At 42.4% G+C, this 22,277-nt stretch overlaps 1 protein-coding gene across 1 annotated transcript in view; it reads right to left on the bottom strand.

The window, feature by feature from the left end:
• Nucleotides 1–22,277, bottom strand: part of entpd5a (ectonucleoside triphosphate diphosphohydrolase 5a) — a 38,002-nt gene that overhangs the window by 15,608 nt on the left and 117 nt on the right. The window contains exons 2-5 of the mRNA XM_078234362.1: nt 8,557–8,857; nt 4,222–4,298; nt 2,738–2,881; nt 1,518–1,593 (exon numbers count right to left, since the gene is read on the bottom strand). Of these exons, the coding sequence (XP_078090488.1) occupies nt 1,518–1,593; nt 2,738–2,881; nt 4,222–4,298; nt 8,557–8,785 (526 nt within the window). The 5' untranslated portion in view covers nt 8,786–8,857. The remainder of the gene's footprint in view (nt 1–1,517; nt 1,594–2,737; nt 2,882–4,221; nt 4,299–8,556; nt 8,858–22,277) is intronic.

Below are 22,277 nucleotides of genomic sequence, written 5' to 3'. Positions count from 1 at the left end.
GGTAAATAAAAACCAGCAAGTAATTTCACAATCCGTGGCAATCCAAAGCCGTAACAACATTTACCATGGCAAATAATTTGCTTTACCGATATTCCAAGTAGCTATTCACTTTATGCAGTACAGACTGAAACTTGAAGTGACAGCGACAAGTGGAGAGAATGTGACGGAATTTGGCTAAAGGATTCAAATCAAAGAATTTGACACAACTACAAAATTAGTTTAACTTTCATTCATCTGAGTGACCATGCCTTTTAAAATAAGTTTTTCTTAAAGATAGTGATTGCCAATCAACCTCTTTAAAAAAAAGATGAAATATGAAATGAGAGATGCCTATTATGCTAATCCTTGACTACAATGATAATTTGCATTTTAGTTACTTTCCAAGTTATCTTCTTGGGCTGACCTATCATTCTGATGACGGGTCATCGACTTAAAATGAGAACTGTTTCTCTCCGCAGATGCTGCCTGACCTACTGTGCACTTGCAATGTTTTGATACCATTACAACAACTTGGATTCATGTAGTGCCTTTGTCTCAACAGTTGCTTGGTAGTACAGAACTTGAGTACTGCTGAAAGAAAAAAGCAGACATGCTGTCGAAGCTTTTCGTTGTGCACTCATCAGGTCAAATGCAAGAATTCCAAATTTCAAAAGGGAACAACAATTTATACCGAAAAGAGCGTTGATTGGTTGGCAAGTAGAGGTGTTGTCATGGAAAATGCACCAAGTTTAGGGGATGTTTGTTCCCTGTTGCATTCTCCATGGCAACATCTCAACCAGACTTCACTTGCCCCATTTTTCTCATACAGTATAAATTGGTTTTTTTCTGTTGAAATTTAGTCCTCTTGCATCTGTCCTGATAAGCACAAGAGGAAATGTTTGACACTTATCTCTTTTTTCAGCAACAATGCTTGTAATGTAATAATACATTCCAAAGAATTTCACTGGTGTGAAATCAGGCAAAGATTGATACTGAGTTAAAGGAGATGTCAAGACAGGTGACCAAAAGAGGTTAACTTTAAAGTGGAAGTAGTGAGGTTTAAGGAAGCAATTCCAGAATTTAGAGTCTGGATGACTGAAGGCACATCTGACAATGATGAGACTAAGAAAGTGGGGACAAGAGGCCAAAGTTGGAGGTATGTAAAGTTCTTGAAATGACCACTGACTCTAGGGGATCACAGAGCAAGAGATGGGCCAAGCAACTGGAATGGGGATGTAGGGGATGGTGCTGAGTATCTGAATAAGAGGATGAGAATTTTAAAAATTGAGGCAATACCAGACTGGAAGCCAATGTAAGTCAGTGACTACAAGAGTAATGGGTAAATGCAATTTGATCAGCTCAAATTTATAGAGGGCAAAGATGGGAGGTTCACCAGGAGAACACTGGAATAATCAAGTCTGTGAATTTGAGGGTGGCGAGCAGAAATGTTCAATTCTCCAGAACTAATTTCCAGTCTAGACACACAAGTATCAACACTAAAGGAAAAGCATAAATACATTGCGGATTTTTGTACCAACCTTCATATGTTCCATTCATTATAGTAACACAGTCATCTGGTACTAGAAAAGGAGAATCCTCAAATAGTTCCTGGACCTAGATTGAGAATACACACATCAGTGCCATGTCTAATTTATTTTACACTATGCCCATGTCTGATATATATATATGGCCGGTACGATAGGCTGATTGGCCTCTTTCCGCACTGTAACTTTTCTATGGTTCTATTTCTTCCATCTTTTTCCACCTCCGTCAAGGTTAGATTCTCATTTCCATTGCTTCCCCTTACCACCTACAAAATATTCACCCAATTCCACCCCCCCCCGCCCCACCACCCTCTCCCCTACCATCCCAACCCCCACCACCTGTTACTATTCCCAACTCTCTCTGAAGAATGGTCCCTCCTATCGGGATACACTTCCACTGAGGCACTTCAGTACCACACACAAGCAAGGTCATTCCTGAAATGGGAGTGTTGCTAGCAAGGCGAGCATTCATCGGTCATTTCTCACTGGCCTGAGAAAGTGGCAGCGATAAACCTTCTTCTTGGAGCACTGTGGTTTGATAGAAGGGCGTGACTAATTTCAGAGGGCAGGGTAAAGTTAGACATGTATATAAGTCAGCCTGGGTAACGACGGCAGATCTCATTTCATAAAAATGATATTGGTGATCCAATTGGATATTTATGACAACTTCATGGTCACTTTTAAGGCCTTTTACTTCCAGATTTTAAAAAAATATATAGAAATTGTATTCAAATTCTCAAACTGCCATGATGAATTTTAAGTTCCTGCCCGTATCTGGTTAGTGCATTGATTTTTGCTGCTCCCGTTGAAAAGACAGATCAGTCTGGGTTGAGGATTTCTTCCTGGCCATAAACAACACTTTTTCTTCATAAGATGGCACAGTTCCAGACATCATAAAATTTCTGTGTCTTCAAAATGTAACGAAGCTTAGACAGTAATGGTGTAAAATTTCAACAAAGCCAGGGATTAACAGTAACTGGAAAAGTTATTTTTTTGTTATAGGGGATTTTACTGACATCTTGGGAATGACATTCTGTGATTTTAGCGACCCCATGAAAACTGTAAACAGGTGGCCATGTCGGTAAACTTTAAATACTACGATTTTGGAGTGGTACAAAATACTGAATCTGGCTCATTTTCACATAATGGTGAATAAATACTGCAACAGCATGCCTGAATTTCTATAACAGCACCACAATATTACAAGGTCATACCTCTAATAGCAAGGCTTGTGCTTTCTGCTCAGGAAGCAGTCGCAGTCCTCCTGTGGCTTTAAGTACCACAGGGGTAGTACGCCAGTGGGTTGAAGGTATTGTCTGTTTTGCCACGTCCAGTAGTTCACGCACAGTCTCCGCACCCTAAAATACAACAATACAGGACTTTGAGAAACGAGGCCTTGCTCTGCCTGTTCTACACAATTCATTGAGTGTCCCAGAGCTTGTTACTCAAATACAAAATCTGATTCAAACCATAGCATCATAAACAAAGCCCCATGCTAACATTGTTTCTAATGAAGATAGGCACTGTTTAGCTTTACACAATACCTTTTTTATATTTCCAAGTTGTGTTGATTCATTAAAATGCAGTCAGTTTTCTACAGGATGATGATGGAAAGACCCAAAAAGAGTCAACAATGCTCATGCTAGACCTACATATTTGAGATAGATTAGCTTCATTTCTAACAAACGAAGTGGGCATTCAGTACAGTGCATATCTTTGCCACACTCAAACATTATTATAACTACACAGTTTTTTCTGGAAGTATTTTCCTGCCCGATTGATGCTTTGTAACCAAGAGCTTCTAACTCACTGCGAAGGCCTGAGGACAATCCACATCCAACAATCTGCTCTGAAAACTCTGCTCATATTTTGACAGCTGTGACAAATTGCACCACAGCAGCTGAGACAATCCACAAGATTCTAAATAAAACAATCCACACATTCTTTAAAAATGTCAATTCACCCGATCTCTCAATGTTAACAGATCCTTTTAAAATTTCAGCATCTGGATCTTTACCAAAAGCTAGTCACCACTTTCTTTGGCCATTCCCTGTGGGTATAGCAGGTTTTGTTGAAGTCAGTCCAATAAGTTTTTAAGATATACTTCTGACAGATGAACAGCCCAAAAGTGTCATTGTTGTTAAACAAGACAAATATAAAATTGCTAAATGAAAAATGACCATGGCTCATCGAGTTCACTGTCAGTCATTCTGGTTCTCCTGTGATGCCATTTAACTAACCATAGTAACCACTAGTCTGCAGATTCACACAAGGATAGGAACATTCCAGTGATGAAAAGCTTTAGGAACCTCCCAAGCACACAATATTTATCAGGTATCAGAACAAAAATGGAGCCTCTTCTCTTCCCCACATTCCCCAGGAAGAAAGGGGAAGGAATAAGGCACAGGAACAAACCAACTTGCACTTATGCGACTTGTAACCTCGTCCCTTGCAGTTAAAACGCAGAGTTAACCATTACTGTTATAAGAAGAGTTGTTGAAAGTTCCAACTTGCTATTTTGTTTTACACAATTCGACATTTTCCCCCAAAAAACAGCAATCTGAAGAGTCACATTTGCCTTTATTACAGTTGCTTCCACTGCGCCAAATTATATTACAGAGCATTGCGAACTAATGCAAGATGCATTTGGAACCCACCTGAATTAGTCAATTTGTCCATAAAGAATTGCAGTACCCACCTGCTCAGGGTCATCTACGTACGCTGACAGACCAGGTTTGACTGATTCAAAGATTTCACTGTCCACTTGAGGGGGTTCTGTTTAAAAACATGGCTGTTACTTAACCGAAAACTTTACAGAAATTTACAGGCTATAGCACATTTTGCAAAAAACATTCATCGCAGATCGGATATCTAATGAGAAGGAAGAAATGCTTTTATGCAATATGTTATCATATTGCTCAAATGGTTTCAAATGTAATTAATTACTTTGGAAGCAACACTGGAATCACAGCACACAGCAAGATTCAACTAACAGCAAGGAGATGACTAATGAATTAATTTATTATTGGCAGTGTGCTTTGAAGCAAGAATGTTGGTCAGGATACCAAGAAGCCCGCCTTCTCGTTGAATAGAGCTGTGGGGATCTAATCACTGGGCGGGATTCTCTGGCCAGGCGCGCCCAAGACCGGAAGTTCCTGTCTGAGCTCAACGGACATCTGAATGGTCCGCCGAATTTTCTGTCGCACCCGCTACTATTCTCACAGTGGGCGAGACAGGAGAATTTCAGCCATTATTTCTGATTTAATTCATCTTCCTTTGTCACTGTGCAAGCCTGCCTTCAGATTTTTCCCTTCTACGATTGTTGTGACCAGTTACTGAGAAGCATTCAAATCGGGACCTACCTTGAGAACCATTCAGCCCATTGCGTCTGTGTCAGCCAGAAAAAATAATCCCATTTTCTAGTACCTGATCTGTAGCTTTGCAGGTTACAGCACTTCAGATGACTTGAGCATTTGAGTCTCAACCACCAATTCAGGCAGTGAATTTCAGATGCCCACCACCTGTGGGTGAAAAAATATTTCCTCTCGCCCCCTCTCATCCTTCTGGTTACTGACCCCTCAGCTAGGGGAAACAAGTCTTTCCTGTGTATCCTGTCCAAGCCCCTCATAATTTTGTATACCTCAATTAGGTCATCCCTCCTCTGTTCTGAGGAAAACAATCCTACTCTATCCAATCCCTCCTCCTGATTGTATTGTTCAAGACCTGGCAACATTCTTGTAAATCTTCTCTGCATTCTTGCCAGAGCAATTATGTAATGGGGTAACCAGGACTGTACACAGAACTCAAGCTTTGGCCTTACCAGCATTTTATACAGTTCTATCATTACATCCCTGTTTTTATATTCAATACCTCACTCAATAAAGAAAAGCATTCCATATGCTTTCTTGACCACCTTGTCCACTTGTTCTGCCAGAACAGGTCACTAATCTGTCACCAGGGACTTATAGTTTAAGGGATGCCACTTCACATCAAGCATGTATTAGTCAGCTGTCAATCTAAACACCTTCCAAGCGTTCCAATTTAATGAGACAAACAAGAACAGGAGTCTATTCTTAATTAATCCAACAATTTATTTCTTTGTTTAACACTTCAGGTACCAACTCAAACTTAAACAGTTGCAACTCAATAACTCTTTTACTGAATTATAACTGTTAACTGAACACCAACTCTCAACTGAACTTTAACTCTTAACTGAACATCAACTTTAACTTTAATTATTAAACTGAAACCAGATACTATCGGGTTTAGGGAAAACCTTGGCCAAGAAATATTCCTGATGTAGAATCTATCTTCTCTCTGAAGATCCCTTCAGGGCTCTCTTCTTAATCTGGTTGTCATTGGCAAACAATGGACTGCAATGTCTTTTATCTAAAAATTATTAACTCTCTTCCAGAAGATTTTCTGACACCCAGCCAATTGTGTAACCAGAAACCAATCACATGGCTTGAACATCCAATGAAATTACTTGTAAAAGATGCCATTATGTTTACTTCAGACGACATGTCCGGCACATAACGACAATAAAATTCGAGGCCACCAAACCTACTCAAAAGTAAATGACTTCCCTTATTTAGTCAACACAGGAAGCTTCAGGCCATAGTTTCCAGACCAGAACCCTGAATCAGAGCAACTTCACGACCTGCATCTGGTTTTAATTATAAGTTGACCAAAAATCCCAGCATGCTTAACTCTCAGCCAGGATAGCCATGTTAAAGCCACTATTGCTGTAAAAATCATTGTTGTAGTCGTTCTTTCTCCATCTACATGTGGCTGACCAGGAGTCTCTCCAGGTTGACATACTCAACCTGTTTGACCATTATAGTTGCACCTTCCATGGTCATCAAGTCCTGGGGTGGAACTCGATACTGGCACTTCCGGCTCAGAGGCAAGTACTCAACCTACTGCACCACAAGACCTCCCATAGAAATGAATGTGGTTTCGTGTCTATTTATAGGTAGAACAAAGCTTCTGGAGGAGAAAGACAATTTGGACAGCAACATGCAACATGTATTTAACGGTCCATGCATATGAACTTGCTCTTCAATTTACTCCTTACTGAGAGATTGCTGGTACATCACTATTATTTCTATTGCAAAAATCAGAGTGAATGCCCTATCACTTTCCTAATTTGGGCCAACAATTAAATTAAAGCCCTAAAGTGTGCTGATAATCTGAGACTCCAAATTGTTATATTAATGGCCAAGTTTTAGGAAGAACTTTAATGTATGCATTAAGTTCTTAGTGTGTTTGCAAGAAAAATGTAAATACTTGTTGAAGGCTGGGTTCTTTATTTCAAAATAGAAGGAAAGTAAGCAACATTCACTACAAATGATGATGCTTAGGCCCAATGAGGATTAAAGCATGCACACCTGAAACATACAAGAGGACCCAATCTGCAGAGGCAAGTATATTTATTCATTTCAATCAGGAACCTCAAAAGCAGAAAAATAAAAGCTTAAGAACCATGAATGTAGTAGGATCAACTGGTCTCAGTTGTTAATCGAATCCAAGCCAATTGGTTGTAGCCAAAACCAGACACTGGGTGGGATTTTATGGCCTCGCTCATCCCGAAACTATAAAATCCTGCCCGAGGTCAACAGACCTTTCCAAGGTCTGTTCCTTCCCTGCTCCGCTTCTTGTGGTGGGCAGGCAGGACAGTAAAATTCTAGCCATGGAGCTTTATTTTCTTTATTGGAGAGAGTTATTGACGTGTTCAGTCTCACAGCTCTCCTCCCTCCCACTCAACCCAGTGTCCCAGTTATTTGTGCTCAAAGATAATTAATACCCATCACCTGTTTCTCTTAACCATAATAATGTAATTGACAAGGCATTAACATCAGATGCGCATCAGTTTGACGATGGTAATTTATCCAGCTCCATTGTTGAACTGTCTTATAGAAATTACAAAATGTAAGGACATTTTTATGTTAGATAGCCAATGGCAAACATGTGCACCTTCCAACATCAGCTTCACTTTGAAATACAAGTGCCCTCACTTATGTTTTCTTAGAATCTTAGAATCCCTACAGCACAGAAAGAGGCCATTCGGCCCATCGAGTCTGCACCGACCACAATCCCACCCAGGCCCTACCCCCATATCCCTACATATTTACCCACTACTCCCTCTAACCTACGGACACTAAGGGCAATTTTAGCATAGCCAATCAACCTAACCTGCACATCTTTGGACTGTGGGAGGAAACCGGAGCACCCGGAGGAAACCCACGCAGACACGAGGAGAATGTGCAAACTCCACACAGACAGTGACCCAAGCCGGGAATCGAACCCAGGTCCCTGGAGCTGTGAAGCAGCAGTGCTAACCACTGTGCTACTGTACCGCCAGTTCTTTGCAAATCTTGAGAGCTCCCCAAAAATACATAAAAGTTGATTCAGGAGCTCCAAGGTCAATAGCATCACAGCAGTTACGCTGAGAGAAACTGCTTAGATTGCAATGGTTTGGTGTGTCAAATGTACACCTCAGATATCAAGTTCCCAAATGCCTAATTGCTATGTTATGGAGAGTGGTGCCAAGTAGCAATGTAAAATGGACGAACTGAAAAAAAGAGCTGTAGGTGAACCTAGTAAAATGTTGTTCTCAAAAAAAAAAGACCAGTATCCGTAAAAAAGTCTCTTAACTCAACCAGTAGCCATCGACAACTAGACTGGCAAAGACAGGTTTAATGCAAGGCAAATCTAACACCAAACTAAAACGATTGAAGAAACATTAACAATCTTCTCTTGGTTTAATCGACTGACTAGGTTGGACACAGAATGTTACAAATATCGTGCGTACACCAGCTGTAATTGTGTGTACCTGTTATACCACTGTGAAAGATAAAACTAAGGACATTAAAGTAATAATTTGTTCATTTGGACACTACTAGAAGTCTGGCAGTAACAGAATTAAATCTCTGTAGATTCAACTCTGCCAAGTACAAAATCAGGGAAAGCTTCAACTTCACAAAAAGCCAAAACCTCATTGCATAGGAAAATTCAAACTGATTGCACTCACCAGGGCCTTTCTGAATGAATGAGTATATGTGAATGCGTGTCCCAGTGCTTCCAGCATCAAACATGATTCCATAAAACACGTTGGATATATTTACAGAGGTTAACTTTGAAGGCAAGATATCTGGATTTTCAATTCCATACTGTGGACTGTAAACATTGGCGTCTGACAGCATAATGCAAGTCAGGGACAGAAGGGACTCCAGAACAAAGAAGCCCCTCGAGAATTCCATCCTTTCCTAGAGGAGGAAATGTTGGCGGTGGAGGTGGCGATCACGTGGCGACTCTAATTGAACTTTACGAATCTGCAACAAGAAGTTTTGTTAAAACAGTTAGTAACAGGAGTAAGGAGGGCTAAAAGGGGTCACGAAAAGTCATTGGCCAGCAGGATTAAGGAAACTCCCAGGGTTTTTTATACGTATATAAAGAGCATGAGGGTAGCCAGGGAGAGGGTTGGCCCACTCAAGGACAAGGGAGGGAATCTATGCATGGAGCCAGAGGAAATAGATGAGGTATTAAATGAGTACTTTGCGTCAGTGTTCACCAAAGAGAAGGACTTGGGAGATGATGAGTCTGGGGAAGGGTGTATAGAGAGTTTGGGTCATGTTGAGATCAAAAAGGAGGAGGTATTGGGATTCTTGAGAAACATTAAGATAGGCAAGTCCCCAGGGCCTGGTGGGATATACCCCAGAATACTGAGAGAGGCAAGGGAGGAAGTTGCTGGGGCCTTGAGAGAAATCTTTGTATCCTCACTGACAACAGGGGAGGTCCCAGAGGATTGGAGAATAGCCAATGTTGATCCTTTGTTTAAGAAGGGTAGCAAGGATAATCCAGGTAATTACAGACCGGTGAACCTTTCATCAGTGGTAGGGAAATTATTGGAGAGGATTCTTCGAGACGGGATTTACTCCCACTTGGAAATAATTGGATATATTAGTGAGAGGCAACAGGGTTTTGTGAAGGGGAGTCGTGTCTCACTAACTTGATCAAATTTTTTGAGGAAGTGATGAAGATGATTGATGAGGATAGGGCAGTGGATGTTATCTACATGGACTTCAGTAAGGCCTTTGACAAGGTCCCTCATGGCAGACTGCTACAGAAGGTGAAGTCGCATGGGATCAGAGGTGAGCTGGCAAGATGTATACAGAACTGGCTCGGTCATAGAAGACAGAGGGTAGCAGTGGGAGGATGCATTGAATGAAGGGCTGTGACAAGCAGCTTTCCTCAGGGATCAGTGCTGGGACCTTTGCTGTTTGTAATATATATATATATATATAAAATATATATATATAGAGGAAAACGTAACTGGTTTGATTAGAAAGTTTGCGGACGACACAAAGGTTGGTGGAATTGCGGATAGTGATGAGGACTGTCAGAGGATACAGCAGGATATAGATTGGATGCAGAATTGGGTGGAGAGATGGCAGATGGAGTTTAATCCGGACAAATGTGAGGTAATGCATTTTGGAAGGTCTAATACAGATAGGAAATACACAGTAAATGGCAGAACCCTTAAGAGTATTGATAGGCAGAAGGATCTGGGTGTACAGGTACACAGGTCACTGAAAGTGGCAACGCAGGTGGAGAAGGTAGTCAAGAAGGCATATGGCATGCTTGCTTCATCGGTCGGGGCATTGAGTTTAAAAATTAGTTAGACATGATTCAACATGACATTCAACATGCGGCACTTGTCCTTCACAGTCAACCAAATAAAAGATGATTTGTCCTTACGTTAAGCAAATTTATGGGAAAATATTCTAAAATATAATACACCCCAAAATAAAAATAAAATTCTAAACACCCAGAACTAGTGATCCAAGTTTGAAGTGCTGGTTCCCTGTGGGATGGATAGTTGGGGCAAGACCATTTAAGAAATGACAATGGCTCCAAATAAATGCAAAATGACCATGAGGGATAGGCTATGCATCAGGTGAAACAGTTGGGATTAGTAATTCAGTTAGTAATGAATTTTTCAAAGAGATAGTGCGAACCTGGTAATTACAGGGTCAATCAAGTGGCAGAGGAAAGAACAGCAATCGTTAATTAACGATGAAAAGAAAATTGGGAACAGTCATTACAGATTTCACACAAGGCGATAATGCTGGACAAACCTAAGGGAGTTTTTTGAGGAGGTGGTACATGGGGGAACGGACTTTCAGAGAGCCTTTGACAAGGAAACACATGCAAGACAACTGAAGAAAATTGACAAGTATGCAATTGAGGCATGTTATAAATTGGATTAAAAGTTGTTTAGAAGGGAGGACACAGAGAGTTGGCATTAGAAAGCAGTGTCTAAGAGTATTTGGAAATGGGATCTGTTCTGGGACTACTGCTATTCTTGTACACATCAATAATTTGCATGCAGGGCCAGACTGAGTGGTTTCCAAATGTGCAGATGATTCTAAAATGGGAATTCTGTAGAAGGGGATATCGAAGAGATTGTACAGTAAAAAGTCTCACAACACCAGGTTAAAGTTCAACAGGTTTATTTGGTATCTCACGGAACTTATCTCTTAAAGGAGCAGTGCTCCGAAAGCTCATGATACCAAGCTCATGATACTGGACCTAGTACTGGGAAATGAGCCCGGTCAGGTCATCAAAGTTTCAGTGGGGGAACATGTGGCGAACAGTGACCACAATTCTGTAAACTTTCGGATAGTCATGCAAAAGGATGAGTGTTGTCCTATGGGTAAGGTGCTGAATTGGGGGAAGGCTAACAAAGCCGGATTAGGCAGGATTTGCTGGCTGTTGATTGGGAGAGGCTGTTCGAGGGTAAATCCACATCTGGCATGTGGGAGTCTTTTAAGGAGCAGTTGATAGGAGTGGAGGACAGGCATGTGCCTGTAAAAAGAAAGGACAGGGAAGGTAGGATTCGAGAGCCATGGATAACCAGAGAAATTGTGGGTCTAATCAAAAAGAAAAAAAGAGACATACATAAGGTCCAGGCAGCTAAAAACAGATGAAGCACTGGAGGAATACAGAGAAAGTAGAAAATAACTCAAACAGGGAGTTAGAAGGGCAAAAAGGGGTCACGAAATGTCCTTGGCAGACAGGGTTAAGGAAAATCCCAAGGCATTTTATACATACGTTAGGAACAAGAGGGTTGTCAGAGAAAGAGTCGGACCTCTCAAGAACAAAGGAGGGGAATTATGCTTAGAACCCAAGGAAGTAGGTGAGATCCTAAATGAATACTTTGCATCAGTATTCACAAAGAAGAGGGACACATTGATTGATAGTGTCTCAGAGGGATGTGTAGACCCGTTAGAACAAATCTCAATTACAAGGGAGGAAGTGTTAGGTGTTTTAGGAAGCATTAAGGTAGACAAATCCCCAGGGCCAGATGACATCTGTCCTAGATTACTGAGAGAGACAAGAGATGAAATTGCTGGGCCTCCAACAGAAATCTTTGTTTCTTCATTGGACACAGGTGAGGTCCCAGAGGATTGAAGGATAGCAAATGTGGTCCTGTTATTTAAGAAGGGTAGCAAAGATAACCCGGGTAATTATAGGTCAGTGAGCTTGACGTCCGTGGTAAGGAAATTGTTGGAGAAGATTCTTAGAGATAGGATCTATACACATTTAGAACTGAATAATCTCATTAGCGATAGACAGCATGGTTTTGTATGAGGGAGGTCATGCCTCACAAATTTGGTTGAGTTTTTTGAGGAGGCGACAAAAATGATTGACGAGGGAAGGGCCGTGGATGTCGTCTACATGGATTTTAGTAAAGCATTTCACAAGGTCCCTCATGGCAGGCTGGTGCAAAAGGTTAAATCTCACGTGATCAAAGGTGAACTAGCTAGATGGGTACAGAACTGGCTTGGCCATAGAAGACAGAGGGTAGCAGTGGAGGGGTCGTTTTCTGATTGGAGGTCTGTGACTAGCAGTGTTCCGCAGGGCTCTGTACTGGGACCTCTGCTGTTTGTGATATATATAAATGATTTGGAAGAAGATGTAGCTGGTCTGATTAGTAAGTTTGCGGACAACACAAAGATTGCTGGTGTTGCGGATAGTGATGAACATTGTCAGAGAATACAGCAGGATATAGATAGGCTGGAAAATTGGGTGGAGAAATGGCAGATGGAATTTAATCCAGATAAATGCGAAGTGATGCATTTTGGTAGAACTAATGCAGGGGGGAGTTATACAATAAATGGCAGAACCATCAGGAGTATAGACACACAGAGGGATCTGGGTGTGCAAGTCCACAGATCCTTAAAGGTGGCAGCACAGGTGGAAAAGGTGGTGAAGAAGGCATATGGCATGCTTGCCTTTATTGGACAGGGCATAGAGTATAAAAGTTGGCATATGATGTTGTAGTTATATAGAACGTTGGTTAAGCCACATTTGGAATACTGCATCCAGTTCTGGTCGCCAAACTACCAGAAGGACATGGAGGCTTTGGAGAGAATGCAGAAAAGGTTTACCAGGATGTTGCCTGGTATGGAGGGTATTAGCTATGAGGAGAGATTGAGTAAACTAGGGTTGTTCTCCCTGGAAAGACGGAGGTTGAGGGGTGACCTAATAGAAGTTTATAAAATTATGAAGGGCATAGATAGGGTGAACAGTTGGAAGCTTTTTCCCAGGTCAGAAATGACAAACACAAGGGGTCACAAGTTCAAGGTAAGGGAGGCAAGGTTCAATACAGATATGCGGGGGACGTATTTTACACAGAGGGTGGTGGGGGCCTGGAATGCACTACCAAGCAAGGTGCTTGAGGCAGACACGCTGGGATCGTTTAAGACTTATCTAGATAGCCACATGAACAGACTGGGAATAGAGGGATACAAATGGATGGTCTAGTTAGGAACACATGATCGGTGCAGGCTTGGAGGGCCGAAGGGCCTGTTCCTGTGCTGTATTGTTCTTTGTTCTTTAAGTTATGACATAATAGTGAATCTATACATTAGTAAGACTACAGTTGGTGTAATGTGGGGTGTAGTTTCCAGCTCCAAACCATAGGAAAGACTTTGAGGAAAGAGAGAGCATGGCCCTCATTCACTGAGATGCAGCCTTGTTTGAGGAACTACAAATATGAAGATGACAATAAAAAAGGGTTTATTTTCATTGGAACGCCAGAGGTTACAAGACAAGTTGTTTGGTGTTTAAAATTATGAAGGGATGGGGCAGGGTAGAGTGTTTGAGGGACCTAGAATGAAGGGACATAGATACAGTAAAGTTCCACAAAAAGCAATGATAATCTGTTGGAGCGGTGTGGGTTGAGGGATGATTATTCAAATCCTACCGCAAGATCTTTTACTTCCATTCAAGGGATCAAACCAAACCCTGATTAAAGGAAGTACTGCACTGAAGCATCCTCTCTCTAGATTGTGTGCTCAGGTATTTTGGCGTAAGGCTTAAAATCACAAACTGCTGACTCAGGTGAGAGCCAAGGAATCAGCAGCAAATATAGAGAAAAAGTGGACACTTTTTCTGGACTGACCTATCAATAAATAATCCAACAGACTCTGAACTTTCACACTCAAAGAACAAAGAACAGTACAGCACAGGAAAACAGGCCCTTCGGCCCTCTAAGCCTGTGCCGCTCCTTGGTCCAACTAGACCAATCGTTTGTATCCCTCCATTCCCAGGCTGCTCATGAGACTATCCAGGTAAGTCTTAAACGATGCCAGCGTGTCTGCCTCCACCACCCTACTTGGCAGCACATTCCAGGCCCCCACCACCCTCTGTGCAAAAAAACATCCCTCTAATATCTGAGTTATACCTCGCCCCTCTCACCTTGAGCCTGTGACCCCTCATGATCGTCACTTCTGATCTGGGAAAAAGCTTCCCATTGTTCACCCTATCTATCCCTTCATAATCTTGTACACCTCTATTAGATCTCCCCTCATTCTCCGTCTTTCCAGGGAGAACAACCCCAGTTTACCCAATCTCTCCTCATAGCTAAGACCCTCCATACCAGGCAACATCCTGGTAAACCTTCTCTGCACTCTCTCTAACGCCTCCACGTCCTTCTGGCAGTGCGGCGACCAGAACTGGACGCAGTACTCCAAATGTGGCCTAACCAGCGTTCTATACAGCTGCATCATCAGACTCCAGCTTTTATACTCTATACCCCGTCCTATAAAGGCAAGCATACCATATGCCTTCTTCACCACCTTCTCCACCTGTGTTGCCACCTTCAAGGATTTGTGAACTTGCACACCTAGGTCCCTCTGTGTTTCTATACTCTTGATGGCTCTGCCATTTATTGTATAACTCCTCCCTACATTATTTCTTCCAAAATGCATCACTTCGCATTTATCTGGATTAAATCCCATCTGCCACCTCTCCGCCCAATTTTCCAGCCTATCTATATCCTGCTGTATTGCCCGACAATGCTCATCGCCATCCGCAAGTCCAGCCATCTTCGTGTCATCCGCAAACTTGCTGATAACACCAGTTACACCCATCTACATGAGCATCAGAAAATAAAAGCGTCAGAAATTATGTGAGGGTGTGTCAGAGTGTGATGAACAGAATTTTGTTTTGGGTTATAATAAAACCATATTGGTCTTAAAGCATAGAAATTGTCAGAAAAATGATATTCAGAAGTGACATTCACCAAGAAAACACCATTCACTGGCTGTGGAAAAATACTGACTCTTGTGTACTGTGTTCTCCAGTTTATGGACATACCTTGACCCTACTGCTTTTAAATGGCTAAACCCAATCAATATGCAAAAGATACACTGTAATGCATTACTTTGCTCTGTTTTGGCATTAGTAATAGGTAAAGTTTTTAAGATTACCGTTTGATAAAGTTAGCACATTTTGGAGGGCAGGGTTGAAGAGGCAAAGCATTTGCTGATTATGCTAGGTTTGTGTGTCAACATCAGATACAAGACTTTTTGCAACTTGAAATGGTCATCTAGCCAACAAGGATTAGTAAGGTTCTCCCCGCCCTCCAAAAATCAATCATTTTGATTTACATCTTCCAAATCACAATCCTTTCTTACATCAGATTTCAGTTCATATTTCTTCATCTCTTCCAATGGCAGAAAGTCCAATTCTCTTTTGAAAACAACTAATACACAGTTCACCACATAAAGTTACAGTTTATTCGTGTAAATCCAAATCACTACTCAAGGCGGCAATTACTGTCAATTCCAAAGAAGGCTACACATTAGCTATGCCTTAAAAAGCAGCAATTACTTGATAATTAAATGCTTACATAAAGAACTCCTGAGGGATTTTGAGTTTTAGTGTTCAGTGAAATGTTTCCTACAGAAACTGCAACAGAAATCTATCAGGGTTTGTGGTGTTAGGAGTCCGTTGTCCAATAGCTACTGCTAAAAAGATATTGTGCAAAGACTGATTTAGGCTTGGCTGCGATTCCTCCACAGACAAATAGTCCACTGACATTCTTGGTCACATTAAGAATGGACATGGAAGTGAAATACCATAGAGCAGAGCTTTTTGCAGAGCTTTGCAATTAGAAAATAAAGCAACCTAGACTCAGGTGAAGGTAGCAGCATTAAAAAGTTTGCAGATGATAAACTTAGCAAGGTAGAAGATCAGGACAGCTTTAGGCTTCAGGATGAGTTGGACAGACTAGTGAAACAAGGAGAAACATAGCAGATGGAGTGTGGAGAGATTTGAAGCGATGCACTCGGCGGGATTATTACGGAAAGATTACACTATAAATGATAGAATTTTGAAAAGTAGAGATGAACATAGAACATAGAAAGCCACAGCACAAACAGGCCCTTCGGCCCACAAGTTGCGCCGATCACATCCCCACCTCTAGGCCTATCTATAGCCCTCAATCCCATTAAATCCCATGTACTCATCCAGAAGTCTCTTAAAAGACCCCAACGAGTTTGCCTCCACCACCACCGACGTCAGCCTATTCCACTCACCCACCACCCTCTGAGTGAAAAACTTACCCCTGACATCCCCCCTGTACCTACCCCCCAGCACCTTAAACCTGTGTCCTCTCGTAGCAACCATTTCAGCCCTTGGAAATAGCCTCTGAGAGTCCACCCTATCCAGACCCCTCAACATCTTGTAAACCTCTATCAGGTCACCTCTCATCCTTCGTCTCTCCAGGGAGAAGAGACCAAGCTCCCTCAACCTATCCTCATAAGGCATGCCCCCCAATCCAGGCAACATCCTTGTAAATCTCCTCTGCACCCTTTCAATGGCTTCAACATCTTTCCTGTAATGAGGTGACCAGAACTGCGCGCAGTACTCCAAGTGGGGTCTAACCAGGGTCCTATAAAGCTGCAGCATTATCTCCCGACTCCTAAACTCAATCCCTCGATTAATGAAGGCTAGTACGCCATACGCCTTCTTGACCGCATCCTCCACCTGCGAGGCCGATTTAAGAGTCCTATGGACCCGGACCCCAAGGTCCCTCTGATCCTCTACACTGCTAAGAATGGTACCCTTCATTTTATACTGCTGCTCCATCCCATTGGATCTGCCAAAATGGATCACCACACACTTATCCGGGTTGAAGTCCATCTGCCACTTCTCCGCCCAGTCCTGCATTCTATCTATGTCTCGCTGCAACTTCTGACATCCCTCCAAACTATCCACAACACCACCTACCTTGGTGTCGTCAGCAAACTTACCAACCCATCCCTCCACTTCCTCATCCAGGTCATTTATGAAAATGACAAACAGCAAGGGTCCCAGAACAGATCCCTGGGGCACTCCACTGGTCACTGACCTCCATGCAGAGAAAGACCCCTCCACAGCCACTCTCTGCCTTCTGCAGATGAGCAGAAAGAACTTGGTGTCCGCGCAATTTGATACAGCAGTTAAAAAAGCATATAAATTACTTGTGTTTATAAATAGAGGAGACAGAATATTAATCATGAATATAGATTATGCTGAACTTTTCAAATCACTGGTTAAGCCTCATCTGGAGTACCCCGGGCAGTTCTGGGTATCACACTTCAGAAAAGATCTTAGAAAGAATATGGACGACATTTACGAGGGTGAGGAACTTCACTTATGAGACAATAGAAAAGTTAGGATTGTTCACCTTGGAACAGTGGAGGTGATGGAATAAGGATGTCAAGATGAAGAGAAGTTTTGATAGCTCCTTTGGTGCGTGACTCAATAACAAGTAGACATAGATTTAACATCATTGGAAAGAGACCGAGAGGATGAGAGCTTTTTTCTATTCAATTGTTGGATCTGAAAATGCTGTGTAGGAAAAGGTGGTAAAGCGGATTCCATAGAATTTATAAGAGGAAGCTGAATCTAAGATTGAAGAACTTACTGGGTTTATGGACAAAAGCCCGAGACATGGACCGAGGCACGACAAATCTTTCCACAAGCCAACACAAGCATAAATAGCAAACAGCTTCCTTCCTCGTCACATGCTGAATGATTACCCCAACAAGAGTACCAGAGAAGGGAGAGTTAAGAGAAACTAATGATGACTCAATTCAACTCCCCTCTTCAACCTTGATGATGTCCTGTATTACAGATTATGGCCCTTAGCCTAGCTTTCTCAAGTACTAGAAAATGAGATTAATAATTTCCCCTTCCCTGACAGCAAGCAAGCAGACGCCATGGGACATGGGTGTCACTGGCTGGCCAGCATTTATTGCCCATCCCTAGTTGCCGGAGCGCAGTTGAGAGTCAACCACATTGCTGGAATCACATGTAGGCCAGGCCAGGTAAGGATGGCAGATTTCCTTCCCTAAAAGGACATTAGTGAACCAGATGGATTTTTCTGACAATCAACAATGGTTTCATGGTCATCAGTAGATTCTTAATTCCAGATATTTTTTATTGAATTCAAATCCCACCATCTGCCATGGCTTACATTTAGTACCCATCTGCCATAACATACATACAGTACCCATGCCAAAGCAGTTTCACTACTCAGATCATATCTTTGATAACTCTACAAGCTTCGCTTTATCTTTTTCCAATTTCAAAATCCACAACTGTTTTTTCTTTGATCCTTGTCCAATAATTTCAATGTTTTTACAGAAACAAAAGGGTCACAATATTCTATAAAGAGAAAATCACCAGTGCAATGTTAGGGAAATTTGCCATAGGTGCCCATCTTCAGAAAGCAATGCTGCTCTTACCATTTCTTCCTGAAGACAATGACTCTTTGAGATGCAATTCAAACGAATGGCAGCAGCTTGAATACTTCAATTGGGCAACAATGAACAATGATGATTGTTGAGTTATTCAACTATGATGGGCATAGCTGGGAACCCTGATTCTGCCATTACTTCCAACAGGCTTTATTCGATAACAATCAGTAGCTTCCCCTTCCTAGTCTGATGATAGTGCCCCCCACCACCCTGAGATCAGCTAAATTGGCAGTGACTTTATACCCAATTTGCAACCCACCCACTCTGTGCAAATAGGGAACGTTTAAAGCTCCAGCCATTGTTTGGCTGGTAGCACTCTCACCTTGGAGTCAGAAAATTGTGCGCGTTCAAGTCTCACTCCAGAGACTTGAGTACAAAAGTCCAGGCCAACACTCCAGTGCGGTACCGAGGGAGTTCTGCATTCTTTGAAGTGGTTATCTGGATCATTCATTAGACAGAGGCTTCTTCTTCTGCTGTCTCAAGTGGATGCAAAAGACCCCACGGTACTATTTTGAATAAAAAGGGGAGTACATTCTGGTGTCCTGACCAACATTTATCCCTCAAATCAACATCACTAAAACAGATAATTTGGTTGTTATCACATTGCTGTTTGTGAGAGCTTGCTGTGTGCAAATTGGCTGCTGCCTACATTGCAATGGTGAAATTCAAAAATTCTCATTCACTGTGATGCATTTTGGAATCTCATGGTTGTGAAAGGCACTGAGAGTGGCGAAGGTAAAAGAGAGAGAGACAGGCAGTGTGAGAAAGGAGAGAGAGAGAGACGGAGAGAGAAAGGAAAGCAGGCAAAAAATTGAACTGAATTTCAGGGGTGCTGTGATCGAGACACCGGGGCGGTGTTACACATTAAGGAAGAGCAAACTCAGCCATCACATTAAAACAGTGGGCGAGTTGAACATTTCTGTATTCTCTCTTTTTAAAAAAAAGGTTGTTTTTTTATGTGTGCGCGGCCCACACTGATTTTACTTATGTGTGTGATCCTTGATAAGAAAAAGGTTCCTCACCCCAGCCTTAGACGGTGAGTGTTAAATCATTAGAGACATCAATGCAGATCTCGATCTCATTTTCACGTAATGCTGATTTTAAGACTGAGATGAGGAGGAATTCCTTCTGTGAGGGTTGTGAGTCTTTGGAACTCCTTGCCAGAGAGAGCTGTGGGGGCAGAGCCCTTGTGTATATTTAAGGCTGAGATAGATTTTTGATCAGTAAGGGAATCAAGGGTTACAGGGAGTGGGCAGGAAAGTGGACGTGAGGAATGTTGTCAGATCAGCCAAGATCCTATTGAATGGCAGAACGAGCTTTAGAGGCTGAATGGCCTACTCATGTTCCTGTTTCTTATGGTCTCATGGGGGAAAAGAGCAATTATGCTGGTGGAAGGGATTCTCTGATCAGCAGTTAAAAATAAAACATAACACTGTTAAGATAGAACCACAAACATCAAAGCTTTGTCATCAGTTCATAAATGCAGCATGGCAGTGATCCATTTATTCCAAAAAGATCCTAGATTTGATTAATGGTGTGCTGTGATATCTGATTTTAGCTCAGACCGTGACTAAGCAGAGGTTTGGATAATAAACAAGTTATACTACATTCCAATGTTTATCAAGTGATCTCAATGGAATCAAAATGAAGACAGGTTCTGGCACAGATATGGTGCTCCTATGAGCCACAAGCTGGCCAACACTGGTGGCACGGTGGCACAGTGGTTAGCACTGCTGCCTCACCGCGCCAGGGACCCTGGTCTGATTCTGGCCTTGGGTATGTCTGTGTGGAGTTTGCATGTTCGCCCCGTGTCTGCATGGGTTTCCTCCGGGTGCTCTGGTAAATTGCCCCTTAGTATCCAAAAATGTGTGTAGGTTAGGTGGATTAGTCATGGTAAATGCATGGAGTTATGGGGATAGGGCCTGGGTAAGATGCTCTTTCAGAGAGTCAGTGCAGACTTGATGGGCTGAATGGCCTCCTCCTGCACTGCAGGGATTCTATTCTAACACTCTGGATGAAGAGCACCACGCAGCAAGTTACTGGACACCCACCAGCACAAGTTACCATTATTGAATTACCTGGCAAGCTCTGTCGCACTGTTAATAAATGCAAATAAAGGATATTTTTAAAATAAATTCAGAAAACATTATCATTGTGAAAGAGAAAGCAAGTTTTTAAAAAATGGCATTTAGATTTTTGGGAGCATACCCTTGCCAAAAATGTCAATTATCAAGGAGAAAAATTACTTAAATACTTCAACAGGATCAAAATATTCTGGTCTTCATATTATAAATAACTTCCATGTGAGTGAGCAACTACCCACAGGACCTTCTTCCTCATACTACCAGATTATTTAACACCTAATAAAAGCTTTGAAAAGACTGTCCATTTAGCCCCATTTGTCTTTCCTTTATCAAGATTTCTGATTCCACCACTGTTTCTGCCTGCAGGGCATCACCAATCTAAGCAAAAGTTAGATTTAAAAATCTAACTTCTACCTTCTTCCTTTTTTGTTGACAATTTTAAATTTATGTTCCCAAATTATCAGTTATGAACTCATTCATTCCTCCTCCCAACAAAACAGAAACAAACAGCAGCAGGGAATTTGCTCAGGTCTGAGTGCCAGCTGCAAACTGTAAACTTCAGGCTAAATGGGAAAAGTGACACGAGAAATCAAACCACAGGAAGGGGGCAGCAGCCTGATCTGGCATAGTTCTTGGTATTGATTTGTATGGCACTACCAAACATACTGACAGAGACAGAGGCACGCACACACACTAAGAGACACACTGACAGAGACACAAAGACAGACACACACTCTGACAGAGGCAGACTCACTCTGACAGAGACACACACACTGGAACAGTGCCTCTGATAGAGGCACTCACCTGATCAAGGAGCAGCGCTCCGAAAGCTCGTGCTACCAAATATACCTGTTGGACTTTAACCTGGTGTTGAGAGACTACTTACTGTGCCTACCCCAGTCCAACACTGGCAACTCCACATCATAACAGAGACAGACTCACTGCTCGACACACACACACTGACAGACAGACTCACTGCCACACACACACACACACACACACACACACTGACAGAGACAGATTCACTGCCAGACACACACACACTGACAGAGACAAACTCACTGCCAGACACACACACACTGACAGACAGACTCACTGCCAGACACACACACACTGACAGACAGACTCACTGCCAGACACACACACACTGACAGAGACAGACTCACTGCCAGACACACACACACTGACAGAGACAGACTCACTGCCAGACACACACACTGACAGACAGACTCACTGCCAGACACACACACTGACAGAGACAGACTCACTGCCAGACACACACACACTGACAGACAGACTCACACTGCCAGACACCCACACACTGACAGAGACACACTGCCTGTGGTGTGGGTATAATAATGAATTCCTGACACTTGTGGCTGTGAGAAGCGAGAGATCTCCTCTCCTCTCCAGGCAGAAACTTCCTGAGCAGTCACTGCGCCAACTCCACAGTGACAGCAGGAGCAGAGCTGTCACCAAGCTCCCGTCCGCCCGCCCACTCCAACCTCACCCTCACTCCACTCCACCTGCACTCAGATCGGCAGCAAGACTCCCCCTTTATGAAAGCGATC

This window comes from Mustelus asterias, chromosome 18 (assembly GCF_964213995.1).
Source record: "Mustelus asterias chromosome 18, sMusAst1.hap1.1, whole genome shotgun sequence".
Lineage (NCBI taxonomy): Eukaryota > Metazoa > Chordata > Chondrichthyes > Carcharhiniformes > Triakidae > Mustelus > Mustelus asterias.
The sequence above is the reverse complement of the archived record's forward strand: the minus strand, read 5'-3'. Positions and strand labels throughout refer to the sequence as shown.